At 42.9% G+C, this 16,227-nt stretch overlaps 1 protein-coding gene across 2 annotated transcripts in view; it reads left to right on the top strand.

The window, feature by feature from the left end:
* LOC148040964 (uncharacterized) overlaps window positions 1–16,227 on the top strand; it is an 82,599-nt gene that overhangs the window by 54,608 nt on the left and 11,764 nt on the right. For both annotated transcript variants that reach the window (XM_087675226.1, XM_087675229.1), the window contains 2 exons: window positions 5,042–6,013; window positions 6,281–6,499. In XM_087675226.1, the coding sequence (XP_087531352.1) occupies window positions 5,042–6,013; window positions 6,281–6,499 (1,191 nt within the window). The remainder of the gene's footprint in view (window positions 1–5,041; window positions 6,014–6,280; window positions 6,500–16,227) is intronic.

Genomic DNA, 16,227 nt, shown 5'->3' with positions numbered 1-16,227 from the left:
GTCCGTTTGGGCCATATGTCCTTGAAGGGAATGAAAATGCTTTTTGGTTTGCAGTACTTACCGCCCCTTGACTATGTATGTTTTGATTCATGTGAGCATTGTCTTTATGATAGACAGACTAGGAATACGCATAATAAGTCTGGTAGGACATGCATGAGTGAGCCCTTGGCATTGGTATATTTGGATGTCTATGGGTCCATGCTTTGTCAGTGCAAAGTATTTTGTGACGTTTATTGACGATTTTTTGTGTAAAGTCTGGGCTTATCCCATTAAGCTTAAGTCAGATGTCTTGAATGTGTTTTAGAGATGGCTTGCATTGGTTGAGAACGAGACTGGGCATAGGTTGAAATGCCTTAGGACTGACAATGGGGGAGAATATGTGTCACGTTCCTTTGAGCAGCCATGTGACGAGAGGGGTATTAAGCATCAGCTCACCGCCCCACATATCCCACCTCAGAATGGTTTGGCTTGGCGGATGAATAGAACCATCCAAGAGCGTGTATGCAGTATGCGTAGTTATGCAGGCCTACCACAGAGCTTTTGGGTTGAGGTAGTCAGTACAACTGTGCATATCATAAATAGGACACCTTCCAGTGGTTTGGATTTTAAGGTTGCAGAGAAGATATGGACTTGGAAACCTCTGTGTTATGCGCATCTACGTGTCTTTGGATGTGAGGCATACTGCCATGTGTCCAAGGATAAGCATAGTAAGCTGCATCCTAAGAGTGTCAAATGCATTTTCCTTGGCTATGGAGATGCATGCAAGATGGGTTACTGCCTTTGGGATCCGCAGACGCGGAAAGTTATCTGCAGCCATGATGTTGTCTTCCATGAAGACAAGATGCATTGACAGCCTGAGAAGGTGGTAGAGATATGTAGGGTTATATTCTAGGAGGAGCCACGTGCTCCTGCACAACTAGTTGGATAGCCTGCAACAACAGTTGGTACACATGGCCAAGGTGTTGGATAGGATGCTGGACATGTAGCAGAGCCTGTAGTGCGACAATCTACTAGAGCTAGACATCCGCTTGATAGATTTGAGCCCTCAATGCATTATGTCTTGGCTATAAATGCAGGAGAGCCTCTCACCTATGATGAGGCTATGCGCAGGGGTGACAATCACTCTTAGGAGAGGGCTATGTAGTCTGAGATGGACTCCTTGCATAAGAATATGACTTGGGATTTGGTTGCATTGCCTAAGGGCAAGAAGGCTTTGCCGTGCAAATGGGTGTATAAGCTAAAAAGTACCCCCTGGAAACCCCAAGCCAGCCTATAAGGCAATACTTGTTGCTAAGGGTTTTAAACAGGAGCATGGAGTTGACTTTGATGAAGTCTTTTCTCATGTGGTTAAGATGACCACCCTATGCTTGGTTTTGGCCTTAGTTGCGCAACTTGACTTGGATATGTATTAGATAGATGTCAAGATTGCATTCTTGTACGGGGATTTGTATGATGAGATTTACATGGAGCAGTCTAAGGGCTTTGCAGAACTTGGCAGGGAGCACCTAGTGCGCAAGTTGAAGAAAAGTCTTTGTGGCGGCTTGAAGCAGGCATCTAGGGAACGATATTATAAGTTCGATGCCTTTATGCAGTCACATGGCTACAACAAGAGTGCTATGGATTCGTGTCTTTACACGAAGAAAGCACGTGATGGCTCTTTGCTTATTTTGGTACTTTATGTGGATGATATGTTGATAGCAGGAAAAACTCATGATGAGCTTTGAGATGAAGGATTTGAAACAGGCCTCTCACATTCTTGGTATGCCCATTAAGTGCGACAGGCATCGGGGTCTACCTCTTACAGAGGGAGTACAGTCATAAAGTCCTTGATCCTTGAGCGTTTCCGCATGCAGGATGTGAAGTCTATTGGTTGTCCATTACCTTCTTATGTGAAGGTCTCATAGGCCGATTGTCCATAGACAGATAAGCAGAGGGCCGAGATGGCCAAGATCCCTTATGCATCAGATGTGGACAGTTTGATGTATGCCATGATAGCCACTCGTCCAGATATTTCCTTTGTAGTTGGTGTTGTGGTACGTATGGCTACACCTCACAAGAAACATTGGAATGTGGTGAAGGGTATCATGAGATACCTGAAAGGCATAGCAAATATGTGTATTTGCAATGGCAGCCAAGATACTGGAGTTGTGGGATACACAGACTCTGATTATGCAAGACATACAGATAGTAGGAAGTCCACTTTTGGCTATGTATTCACCTGTGTTGGAGGTGCTGTCTCTTGGATGTCCAAGGTTCAGAAGTGTACGACTCTCTCTACCATTGAGGCCGAGTATGTTGCAACCATTGAGGCCGAGCATGTTGCAACCACTGAGGCTTGCAAGGAGGCCATATGGTTGGGCCGTTTGGTTCATGACCTTGGGATTAATACTATACCTACGCTGCATTCGGATTCTATGAGTACTATTCAGCTAGCCAAGAATCCTGTCTTCCATGCAAAGACGAAACACATTGAGGTGAGGCATCACTTCATACGTGGAGTTGTGGAGGACAAGTCTGTTGACCTTGTCAAGATCTCCACTGACGAAAATCTTGCAGATCTGCTCACGAAAAGCCTCACTATTGAGCGCTTTGCCTTCCTCAGGAGATTGATGGGCGTTGGATGACATGGCGTTTTTTTTCCTCGTCCTGTTGTACATGTGTACATTATATTGTCTTTTTTTTTTCTTTTCACTTCTTACTAGGGCAGATTCGCCTTTAAGTGGGAGGTTGTTGGGAGTAAAGGCGCCTTCACCTAGCCGCTCGTGTGTTACTACACTAATAGTATCCGCCATTGCACACTGCAGGTGGCAAGTGCCCGTCACCATCACTTTATTCTTTATTCTTTTAGTGATAGTTTGAATAAAGGAAGGCCCGCCGGTCACACATTGTGATTGTTGGAGTTCCTATTTTGTGTCTCTCTCTTTCTTGCTCTTGCTCTCCCACCATAGCTCTTCTAAGCAAGCTTCAATCCTTCTCACCTTTCATGAAGTTCGTCGCCCACCATTTACTCTTTGGGGATGGCTGTCTTCGAGCAATCATTTCTCCTATTGATACCTAGGATCCTTAGGTACCACTCTTAGATCGGGGCCTTGAAGATTTAGCTGCGACTTGGTGATGAGGCCTTGGAATTCCTTCCAGCATGGAGTTATGAAGCTAGTGGCTTCTCTTCCAAGGTGGAGCTAGGTTCTATAGTTCATCCCATCTACCGTTCCTAACTACAAGTTACCTTTCAAGTGGACATCTTGGACCTCCAAGATCCTATACATCTTCATCGTATCTCTCTTCGCTCCTCTTTCTTCATCCCTTTTTGGGCTTGAGAGGGAGTTTTGAGAGACCACTTCTTTAGTTTATACTCTTCGTTTAGGGTTTCACACTGACAACCCCATGAAGGGTTGGTGTCCACATTTTGGTCACCTTTTTAGTGGGCACCCACTTAGTGGTGTGCCACCCTAGATAGTTTATGCCTATAAATAGGCAGCCACTTCATTCATTCTATACCACTTCAGTCATTCTTCACCCCCTCTTTCTTCGTCACTCCAACACTCTTCTCTCCACTTCTACCCATACCCCTAGTGAAGGACATCGTAGTTTGTGGTCACGCTTCCCCTTCTCCTTCAAGTATCGTGTTCCATTACTCAGGTCTTGTGTTTGGAGCTCTCCCAGCCTGGCGTCCTTTGCTCGAGCATTGGTGTCAACTTCTTCAATCAGACTATTTTTGGATTTGCGTTTTGTTGTTTGGAGGCCCCCTTTTTGCGGCAGCACCCACACCCTGGCATTAGCTTCTCTTTCTCCAGGCGTCATTACTTTTTTGCGTTTGATTGTTTGGGACGCTTCTTCCACCTTGGCGACCATCCTCATTCATCAACATTTGGGCTTATCTCTCCCTATGTTTGACAGCTCCGACACACTTTGGGATTTGCGTTTTGCTACCTAGGCTCACTCCCTGACATTTGAGGACTATGGTTCGCTCCCTTGACAGCCGTTGATCATCTTCTTCATTTTTGATGGCATTAGAGGATTGCGGTTCTCTCCCTCAGTAACTGTCATTCACCTTCTAGTGATTATTTCAATAGCTCATTGCCTGGAGGACTGCATTTTGCTCCTTTCGTTGTGCAAATTCCCATAGGTGCTACCGTGTGATTCAGACAGGACAATGTAGTCATCTTTTGAGCTTCGGATGCATTGTTTCGGCTTTTCTTCTCATAGCATGATTCAGTGTATCATCACTGTGTTCTTGTGTTTCTGAGTTTTTCTTCTCTCTCAGTGTTTGCCATACACACACTGTGTTTTTGCTCGCAAACCCTATTGTCTCTCTATTGTCGCATACTTTGATACTTTTTACAGATTTTTTGCAGCTGTTTGGTATTCTTGAGCTTTTTCACTAGTTTTGAAACTGTACGCGATGGCTGCGGGAATGTCCAACTATGCTGGGTGGCCTGGAGGAGCAGAAACACAGCTGTGGCAGCAAATCAGAAGATAAAAAAGCAGCCTGATGTGGGTGCTGAAACAGGTTACCTGTCTTGGAACAGATGGACAGCTGGGCGATGTCTCTTTGATGCCGAAGATGCAAAGGAAGCTCCCCGAATCAGGTTGCCAGGCTGTAGGACTGTGAGGCACTACTTAGGGATGCACTACAACTGAGGTATCTGCTGGGCATGATCCCAATGTATGGGAGGTTTTCTAGCAGTTTAAAGATTTGGGATTAGCACAAGCATGTGATGGCTTATGTTGAAATTTTACTCTGCATGTGGGATGCTTGAAATTCATATTGATCTTACATTGGATGCTCAATAGAAGTGGAAGATGCATGGATTGGAAACTGAACAAGAGAAAAGGTCTTTGTCTGAAAGCTACATTTTTCAGTTGACTATGGTAGAATTGCAGCCAGGACAATGAAACTCATGAATTCTATAATAACTTGATCGTTCATGTTTAGAGCATGTTTTGTGCTTCATCACTGTCATGCATGGCATTTTCTTTGCTTTGATTCCATTTGCAATCAGATTGTAATGAAGATAATCTATTCATCTTCTGCTTGCAGGCTTATGCGTGCCTTGGTGATGAGAAAAAGCGTGGAACTTTCAACACTGAAAGAGCAGTGATCCAATGTCGATGGTGTTTACATGATGGTTCATTTCCTTTAGGTTCTGAACGTTGGACCACTCATGATCTTTTTGGCATACAAAAAGCAGCTTTCCAGAGGGCTGACAGTGTTCCTGATTTGAACCGGGCTGCTTGGCTGTCAGATCAGGAGAAATTGAAGACTTTCAGAGAGCGGGCACGTGCCAGGGTACTTGGTAATTTGGCTAAGGTATGGAAAGAGAGGATGTCAAAAGGTTTAGAAGAGTTTGATGAAGGAAGTGAGTCCAATAAAAGGACATGGGACTGGGAAGGGAAGGATCTCAAGCACCATCGACAAAGGATAAATGCTAATGAAAGTAGCAGCAGGAATGTGAAGAATAATCAGACCAAATCTGATTTGAATCCCCAAGCTTTTTACAAATTGATGAAAAAGCCTCAAAACATATCTTGGAGTTTAAGTTCTGACAAGCAAAGCTCATCTCACTCTAGACAATTGGCAAGTCCCTGCAAAACCTTAGACACTTTAATAAGGGATTTGCGGGCACGTTTGGTTCCAAGTGTAGGCAAACCAAGTGATCATGACCAATGGCAGGATAAGTCTGCTTATGCTAAGTCCAAGAGAAAGTCTCTCAGAAATTTGAAAAATGCTGTGCCAGATAGCAGCTCAAGATTGGGACATACACAAGAAAAGACTGAAGTTGCAGAAAACACTTCTGTTAAAGACACAAGAGGTTTATTAGGAGTCACACACAAGAGCACTGATAAACTTCAAACTATTATGAAACAAGAGGCATCATGTGCACCTGACAGAGAAAGCCATTTATGTGGCTCAGAGGGGCATTTGCATCTCAATGATTCAGCAGTTCAGTGTCCTCTTGAATCAAAGGATAATATCCCTTCAACCGATTTTGAAAGCTGGAAGCTTTTGCAGGTACTTCTCATCTTCTAGATTTTGGAGATGCTGAGCTCTAAAGAGGAATCCAGATGGACATGTTTTTGTCAAGTAGAACTGGTTGAATTGTATTCACTAGAGAACAAATTTTTTCGAAGTTTCATTAAGTTTGCTTCTCAGGGATGCAGAGTCTCCAGTCCATGTGCATGCATGTACATACATGTATACATGCATATGTGCATGTATTGCCTGGCTTCATCATGCTCCCTTACCTGTTATTCCTTCTCATGCTACTGAACTATGCAGGTACAGGATGGCAGTGTTGCCTCTGCATTCAATAACAGCAGAGAAAAAGCAGAAGGGAAGCTTACCCGATCTTTAAGGCGAAACATTAATGTCTTAGATTCTCATGGGATTACAGAGAATTATGAGGGAGTTCTTTCTGAAAAACCAATGTCACAAAGGCGTTCTTGTAGAGGAGACAGTCTTGACATGGAGGAGAAAATCCTGCAGACACAAAAAGAGGTCTGTGCCTTCTTTGAATATTGGTTTTTTTAGATGAGTAGTGTTTGGATTGATTATGCCCACAGCTGAAAGAGTGATGCTCTTTCTCTTGTATATGAACATAGGTGGGGTAGGGGCTGATGAATTCAATAGTATGAAAGATGATCACAGTTTTGTGCTTAGGAATGATAAGTTGCAGAGTGACTTAGAATTTTTGAATCATTTCTCATAAGGAGGAAGAAATGGAGAAATGATGGGACTTGTGAACTTGGCAAAGATGAAAGAAGATAACCTGTGTGCAGCAAAAGTAACTCATTCTAAGCCCTGACAAGAATTAACTTTTTGAGAGGAGGGAGGAAGCGGGAGCAAAGGGGTATGGCTCAGCTGGTTAGTCTAAATGCATAATCATCTGCAGGTCTTTGGGTGAATTCATGTATCTGGGTTGTCTACAATGTAGAAAAAGATAAGAAAAAGTGGGAGATTTGAATCTACATCTATGGGTTGACAGCCAAGAGGCACAACCCATTTAGATGGTTGTTGGGGAAGGGGGGGGGAGAGAAAGAAAGTAAGAAAGGAAGAAAGTTATATCAATGTCCTGTGGAGGCCAAAACTGACCTAAAAGACACAATCAACTACATCAATCATCTTTTATACATTCCACTTTGGGTGTCAAAAAGGCATAATCAACTGGAAATTAAAAGGAAAAAGTAAAAGTGAACTCTACAATCAGCCTATCATTGTAAGATAGGTGTACAATGTGTCAAAAGGTCCACGTAAACATTTTCAGATGGTCAATTCCTTTCTATTTTGGATGTTCGGAATGCTGCAATGATGGCTTTGCCTTGTTTGTAGACTGCATGTTCTCCCCATCCTTGGGCTTCATGTACTTTAGTTAGTTCTTGTTTCTTATTCTTGAATTGGGTGGGTGTGAGCTCATCTACCATCCATATCTTGGTTCCTTGCAAGGATCTAGTCTGCCTCATTACTCCTATTTTTTCTTGCATGATTGTGTATCTCAGAACCAAATGCTTTCCTTTGACCATGATTGAAGGATCCCCAATGTTAATGAAAGGGATGTCTCTACACACCTTTCTTTGTATGATTTCATATTTTTGAAACTAAAATATCTTTCACGATCTCGTTATCTTCCAAGACCTTGACCTTGTCCCATCCATCATCCAAAGCCTCCTACCCTGATTTCCTTGGCAAGCCAAATTTGCTATTGTTTTTCTTAAATATGTGTTATTACTTCCTTTACTGGAATCTCTTTTGTGGTTTAGATTATTGTACGTGATGGATAGTCTTGTCTTGTAGCTATTGTGCTCTTCCAGCTCTTGAACTTTCTTCCTTGTTTCCTTCAGCTCCTCCTTTAATGTTTTGCTTTCTTGTTGTAGCCACTAGACCATATCTAGTAGGTATTGCTCTCAAGGGGAAAGCCTTGTTGTTGGTTTCGATAGTGGCAAGGCCTTTCCCTTTTGGGGGGGGTGTGTTGAGAAACCCATTCATTGAGTTCATTTCTTTCGTTAAATTTTTTTGGTTTCACACTCACAGCTGGAAAAAAGGCTGGGCGTCCACATTTTGGGGTGCCTCCCGAGACACCCTAGTGTCTACAAATAGGGCACAGACTCTCTTTCTTAGACACATTCACTAACTTACATCCATCAGATCAATGTCGTCATCCATCATTCTTCTCTTTACTCCTCAGCCTCTCCATTGCTGTTTGCATCCTGACTTGGGGGACATTATAGTTTGTGGAGTATTCTTCCTTGTTGTTTGTTGCTAGGCGCCATGTCTCTTCATATGTAGATTGCGTTTTGGAGGAGTTTGTTGAGAAACCCTTTACCCTTCACCTGCAGTTTGCGTTTTTGTGTTTCTGTGTTTTGCATTTAGGGTTTGCAGCCTCAAAAAGAGGCTCCATCCTAGACTAACTATGCCTATTTATAGGCCACTCTCTCATTCATTCCTTACGGGCTGATTCATTCAGTCCGTCACCTCTTCTCTCTAGCCTCTCCAGTACCCTCACACCCCTTTAAGAGGACATTGCGGTGTTGAGATATTGAGCTCCACTCGTGATATGCCAGGGTGACCGTTGTGCATTTATGTCACTGACTTGTTAGCTGCAGATGCGGTTGGTACACTGCCCATGAATAATAGCTAGATGACAGCTATCCTTATCTACTCTAGTTCGTGGCTCAGTTAGTATGCCACCTTAGTTAGTTGAGTTTGGTTTGAGACCCATATATAGGGTTCTTCTATTTCTTTGTACTAGTGTTCTTTTTGGCTTACACAACTAAGAAGAGAAAAACTGTTTTCAGCCTCCACCTTTGTGTGTATTCCCCCATTGTGCACGCAAGAAAGCTACAAGTGAGACTCCTTCCTTCTCTCCCACAATCTTGACATGGTATCAGAGCCTTGTTCGTGGTAAGGAGCTCAAGAAAGCAAACCAAGTTCGCGGTGTTCTAGTAAGAGGACCAGTGTTGCTTTCATTTTTCTGTTTGGGAGCAGGTAGCACAGTCGGAAAGTGCAAGAGTGCATTGTCTCAGATTGAGACGCCCTTTGCGGTGTAGCAAGAGGGAGTATATGCTACGGGAAATGACTTTAGCCCTTGGTTGCTGTGTTTTTTTGATTTGAGGCCATTTCGAGGCCTGTTTTGGAGACGGAAGTTTTCTGTACGCACTCAAGAAAAGTCCCTGTTTATGCTGTGCGACCACTGTTCTACAAGTCGGTGAAAAGTTACTGTAGAAATTGCATCGTATGCCTGTGCGCAGAGACATTGGGAGTTACAGAATCATCCTTGTTGCCTGTTGATGCAAAATCGTCACTAGGAAGTGACTGTGTGGTCAAATACCACTTTCGTCAGTTTGCCAGATTTGTCCTTGTGAGGCTGAAGCTGTGTTCTTTGCAGTGACAGCATTTTTTGCAGTGTTCTGTAATGACGTCTGATTCTCTTTCACAGATTGTCACTGAAAAGCTTGACAAGAACAACTTCCAAGCATGAAAGTTCAGAATGACGAATTTCCTTATGGGAAAAGGATATTGGGAATTCGTTATAGGAAATGAAGAAGAACCAGTTCTTCCTGATGTTCCCAATCAACAGCAAATGCAGGCATTTAAAGCATGGCATGAGAGAGCCAAGAAAGTTATGTACTGGCTGTCTATCAGCATTTCAAACTCTATGATTGTGCATATTCAAGATGCAAGTACGCCAAAGGAGGCATTGGATACTTTGTCAAAAATGTATAGCACAAATACACAAGCCAAGAAAATGCAGCTCAAGCAAGAGTTGCACAATGTGCAAAGAGAAAGTATGAGCATCAATGACTACCACATGAAGGTGAAGAAGATTGCAGATGTACTTGCTTCCATTGGGTCGCTAGTGGAAGATGATGATTTAGTTTCTGTGACCTTGAATGGTCTAGGAAAGGATTATGCACAGTTCCGAACATCCATTTCCGTCCGTGAAAGATTTTCTGATTTTGAGGAGTTGATTGCTCTTCTAATTTCTGAGGAACAGAGAAATGGTGGTACATCTTTTTCAGGAGGAACTTCAAAAGAAGCTGTCTTCTACTCAAATGCTGGAAGAGGTAGAGGCAGAGGTAGAGGAGGCCGATCTGGAGGCTGTGGTAGAAATCAGAATATGCAGTAAACTCAAGAAAACCAGTCCTATGGAGGAGGACGTGGTAACTCTAGAGGCAGGGGGAGCCAAAGAGGTCGTGGTGGATGGCAAAGAGGCCAAAATGCAAACAACAATGTTGAATGCTACTACTGTGGTAAAATGGGTCATATGGCTAAAAACTGCTATAAAAAACAGAATGACATCATGAATGGAAAATTACAACAAGGGAATTATGCATCTTCTAGTAGACAGGGTGATGACAGAAATGAGCATTTGTTTATGGTGCAGCACATGACCAATTCTGTGACAAGTGCAGAAGAAAGAAACGATGTGTGGTATGTTGACTCAGGTGTATCAAACCACATGATAGGTCATGCAGAATGAATGCAGGATGCAAGGAAAATGGAAAAACCAGGATTTGTGGAGACTGGTGATGATACTGCACATCCTATTGTGCAGATTGGAAAAATTACTTTGTCTATGCAGGATGGGAAAAAGAAATACCTGTCGGATGTATTTCATGTCCCGAATATCACTAAGAACCTAGTTTCTGTTGGTCAAATGGTTGAGCAGGGCTTGCAGGTCAGATTTAATTCTCATGGATGCTTTGTTGAGGATATGAAAAATAAAGGTCGCTTGATAGCAAAAGAAAAGAAGAAGGACAGAATGTTTACGTTGGATGCAGACATGCCTGAATTGAGTGCAATAATATTTGCACATGGGACCGGTGTTGCAGATATTGATATCTAGCATAAACGCATTGGTCATGTTAATGTACAGCGACTTAAATCAATGCAAGCCTAAAATATTGTTGCAAGATTGCCTAAATTCAAGGTTGTAGAAATGCATAAGGTATGTGAAGCTTGTCAATTTGGAAAACAGGCAAGGAAACCATTTCCTAGACATGTTCAAGAGAAAAAGAAGCCATTGGAATTAATCCACTCTGATGTGTGGACTACTAAAGCTACATCTCTTGGAGGCTGTCATTATTTTGTCACTTTTATTGATGACTATAGCAGAAAAGTTTGGATGTATTTTATGAAAAAGAAAAGTGAAGTGTTTGGGCATTTCAAAACTCTTAAAGCTATGGTTGAAAAAGAAACAGGCTTGGAAATAAAAATGCCTAAGGTCAGATGGAGGGGGAGAGTACCTCTCAAATGAGTTTGCAAGGTTCTTGCAGGAGCATGGCATAAAACAGCAATATTCATGTAGTCATACCCCACAGCAAAATGGAATTGCAGAAAGAAAAAACAGGCATATTGGAGAGGTATCTCGTGCCATGCTCAATGAAAAAGACCTATTAGATTTTTACTGGGCTGAGGCAGTTGCTATAGCAGTCTATATAATGAACAGGACTCCCACTGCAGCAATACATGGCATGACTCCAGAGGAGAGGTATACTGGTAGGAAACGAGATATTTCTCATTTGAAAATTTTTGGTTGCATTGCCTATGTTCATGTGCCAGATGAGTTGAGATCCAAGTTGGATCCAAAAGCTGAGAAGTGCATCTTTATTGGTTATTCTCTGCAGCAAAAAGGGTATAGATGCTATAACCCTTCTACTCGTAAGTTTACAGTGAGCAGAGATGTTTTTGATGAGATGAGTAGTTGGTATAAACTAGTAAATGTGATTGATAATGTAGATGCACAAAATGGTAATGCTGCACAGAATTCACAGCAGCAGTCACAAGATATTAGTGGACCTGGAGCGTCCTCTATCAGTGGTTCACATTCTTCGCTATGGACAGGCAGATTGAGATCAGGAGAATCCTCTCAAAGCAATGCAGATAGTGGTATGCAGGTATCACGAAAAGGAAAAGAGAAGGTAGATCAGCCCATGTTTGATGTGAATGCAGGTCACTCTTATGTGGATGGTGAATCCAGTGGCTCAGAACAGAGCATTGATGATGAGTTGGGTATTCCTTCTATTGTTACACCTGGAGTAAGGAAGACCAGGGATGTTTTGAGAGCATCTGGGAGTGAGCCTACTTTGCGCAGGTCTACCAGAGCTAGGTATCCTGTGGATAGGCTGAAATATGATGGATTTACAGCCATTCACTATGCCTATATGGTCAAAGTGATATAGGAACCAGAACCCACTTCTTTTGAGCAAGCCATGGGAAAAGAAAAATGGGAGAAAGCCATGGATGAAGAAATGGATGCCTTGGAAGCAAATGCTACATGGGAATTGGTATCTTTGCCTAAAGATAAGAATACAATTGGTTGTAAGTGGGTTTATAAGGTAAAGCACAATGCAGATGGTTCTGTGAACAGATACAAGGCAATATTAGTACTCAAGGGATATTCACAAATATATGGCATTGATTATGAAAAAACATTCAGTCCGGTTGCAAGGATGGCAACCGTAAGAGCAGTCATTGCTATGGCTGCATCAAAGGGATGGTCTTTACATCAGATGGATGTAAAGAATGCCTTCTTGCATGGTGATTTGCAAGAAGAGGTCTATATGGAGCAGCCACCAGGTTATGTGCATGCTGTTCATCCTGAGTTTGTTTGCAGGTTGAAGAAAGCCTTGTATGGCTTGAAGCAAGCACCTAGAGCATGGTCTGACAAGATAGGACAGTATCTTATCACTATTGGCTCTCAAATTTCCAAGGCAGATTTCTCACTTTATGTGAGAAAAACAGAGAAAGGTATTATGCTGCTTGTCATTTATGTTAATGATTTGATTATCACAGGTGATAGTGATGAAGATATCCTTCATGTGAAAATGCTATTGAAGCAGAAGTTTGAGATGAAGGATTTGGGAGAGCTGCGTTATTTCTTGGGCGTTGAGGTGATTAGATCACCAAGTGGGATACGGCTCTTGCAGAGGCAGTATGGATTGGACATGTTGTCCAAATATGGGATGACAGGCTGTAAGCCTATTTCAGTTCCTTTGGAGCAGAATGTGAAGCTGAGCGCAGATGCAGGTGAGCTTATCGAAGACCCTACTATGTACAGACGCATAGTAGGAAGTTTGATTTATATGACTATTACTAGGCCAGATTTGAGCTATGCTGTTGGATTGGTAAGTCAATTTATGCAGGCTCCAAGGAAACCGCATTTGGATGCGGCTAGACGCATACTCAGGTATGTGAAGTCCACATTGCAGTATGGACTATTTTATGAGACTGGGGTTCAGATACGGTTGCATGGATACACTGATGCTGATTAGGCTGGTAGTATTTCTGATAGACGATCTACCAGTGGATATGTGTTTTCTTTTGGGAGTACTACTGTCACTTGGAGCAGCAAGAAACAGCCTACAGTTGCCTTGTTGAGCATAGAGGCTGAGTACAGGGGTGCAGCAATGGTTGCATGTGAGGTAGCTTGGTTGCATAAGCTACTTTATGATATGCATCAGCCTACAGATGGGCCAGTTGTCATTTATTGTGACAACATGAGTAGTATACACTTGGCAAATAACCCAGTCTATCATGCTAGAACAAAGCACATTGAGGTGCATTATCACTATGTGCGGGAGAGGGTTTTACTAGGTCTTATTGATCTAGTTTATGTCAACACAGAGGATCAGGTAGCTGACATATTCACGAAGGCATTGGGCGCAGAGAAGCTGCGCAAGTTCAGAGACCTGCTTGGTGTGCAGGAATTGGGGTCGAGCTCGAGGGGGAGTGTTGAGATATCGAGCTCCACTCGTGATATGCCAGGGTGACCGTTGTGCATTTATGTCACCGACTTGTTAGCTGCAGATGCGGTTGGTACACCGCCCATGAATAATAGCTAGATGACAGCTATCCTTATCTACTCTAGTTCGTGGCTCAGTTAGTATGCCACCTTAGTTAGTTGAGTTTGGTTTGAGACCCATATATAGGGTTCTTCTATTTCTTTGTACTAGTGTTCTTTTTGGCTTACACAACTAAGAAGAGAAAAACTGTTTTCAGCCTTCACCTTTGTGTGTATTCCCCCATTGTGCAAGCAAGAAAGCTACAAGTGAGACTCCTTCCTTCTCTCCCACAATCTTGACATGCGGTTCGTGATTCGTGGCTGTCTTCATCATCTTTCTTGTGCTACGGCACCCTTGTTCCCTCGTATCACATTCACTCCATGATTCATAACTTCATCCTTCCATTCATTAGAGTTTCTTCTCTCTTATCTTCTCTTCTTCATGTTTGCCAAGTTCACTCCGTGTTCCTCTTTGCAAACCCTACTATCTCGCTGGTACGTCATCTTTTGACATGGTATTAGAGCCGGTTCTACTTAGACAGTGGCAAAGATCCTCCACTCTAGTGAAGGCAAAGACCGGTGGCGGGTTCGGCATCCACTTCTCTTCTTCTTCCGTTACATCAAAATCTCGTTTTTGCAGATTTTAGGTGTTTCGGCTTGCTGCTCACACCCTGTTCGTGGAGGACACCTCAGCCGAAGCTGTCCATTGATGTCTCCATTAGTTGGCGCCTTATTTCCAACCCTCTTCACGCAGTTTGGGACTGATTCTAGCGAGGCGACTGTTGTTTCTGTACAGACCTGTTGCCGTACAGCTTGCCACGTCATCACAGTCCTGCTGCCTACGTTTTTAGTCTTTCTCTCTCTTGCAAGCTATCCTGTCTGCGTTTTTAGTCTTTCTCTCACCTGCTGCCTACGTTTTTAGTATTTCTCTCTCCTACAAGCTGTCTTGCCTACGTTTTTAGTCTTTCTCTCTCCTCACCTGCGTTTTTCTACTGGTTGCAACCTCTTATTGCTGGTCGCATCCTCCTTTCACTAGCAGCTCACCTCCAGCCCTTCCACTGCCTTCCCATCCCTTGAGGCATACATTGCGGTTCGTACTTCACATTGCCCTCATACCCCTTGAGGCGGACATTGCGGTTCGTGGTTCATGGTGGTTAACCTCTTCCTTCTTCATCAAGGCACAGTGGTATCCATGGCTTCTTTACCAACAGATGACTAGACTATTGGGTGCTCCTACTGTGGCATCACCGAACACACCACCGATGCTTGCCGAATTTCACCTTTGCTTCCCATCCCCCTGGAGTATATGCGTTTTCCACCAAGCACTCCTTGTGCCACCTCTCTTTTTTGGGCCACAGAGATCATTGTGTATCGGCTATCAAAATACTATGCTCAAGGCAATAAGATGCATCCGATGCGCACTAAGTCCTTTCGAGCACATGGAGGATTGATTGACGCTATGACCTCTTGGAGATTGTCGCAATGCCAATGGCAGTCTTCTCCCCCTTATTTTTAGGTATAGTGGCTTCCACGACCTACGGCTCTGCAGTCCGCTCCATTGAGAGATAATGATTGTTTGATACCGTCTCCTCGTCAGTCCGCTCCTTTGAGAGACACTGGCTGCTCAACTCCTTCATCTTCTTTGGCTACCCATTCGGCTCTACTGAGAGACGGCGATTGTTGCCCACCTCTTGCTCATTTTGAGCCCCACCCTTTCCCACCCTCGACTACTCAGGTTCGAGAGGCTACCTCTGGCATATTGCAATCCATTTTAGATTATACCTTGGTTTCCATGAGCATTGTCCAAAAAGTCAAAAATCAATACTACACGTGACATAAAATAAGAAAGCTATTTAGCCTCACTGAGTAGCATTTCTATAATCCTAGATTAAAGGCTTCACATTTCTGAGGTACAATAGGGTGCCCTCTTAGCATTGTTCGCACTAGGTCAACCAATTTGCCTTCTTGTAACCAAGCAACAAAAAACTATAAAACAAGTGAACAAGAAGAAACCTTTTGTGAGCTACCAGGGCACTCAAGGTCCATGTTACCTCTCTCAATTGATTGAAGAAAAATTAATGTTCTCTCACCCATGTTGTTGGGTCGATTGCTCATGCGTGTAACTTGCTAAATCATATCAATTAACTAATTAATACTTTTGAGAGTACCAAGTAGCTTATCAAAGAGAATAACGAACGTAGTTTTAACTTTAAATGTTTTGATTCTCGTTGCATTATTTACAAATTTGAACATCTCAATCATATACATTTAAGTATTGCCATACTTTTAGTGGAAGATCACTCCAAAGGCATGTCTTTTCATAACTATGCAGTCATAAATGCAAACTAACTTATCATTTGATTAAGTATACACCATTAAATCAACATGTGGAACCTTGCATCTGCATGAAGTGTACAACCAATATGTGACATTGTTGCCATTCGAC

The sequence above is a fragment of the Lygodium microphyllum genome, chromosome 1 (genome assembly GCF_053477565.2).
Source record: "Lygodium microphyllum isolate KBCC chromosome 1, Lygodium_microphyllum_v1.1.10, whole genome shotgun sequence".
Classification (NCBI taxonomy): Eukaryota; Viridiplantae; Streptophyta; class Polypodiopsida; order Schizaeales; family Lygodiaceae; genus Lygodium; species Lygodium microphyllum.
The sequence above is the reverse complement of the archived record's forward strand: the minus strand, read 5'-3'. Positions and strand labels throughout refer to the sequence as shown.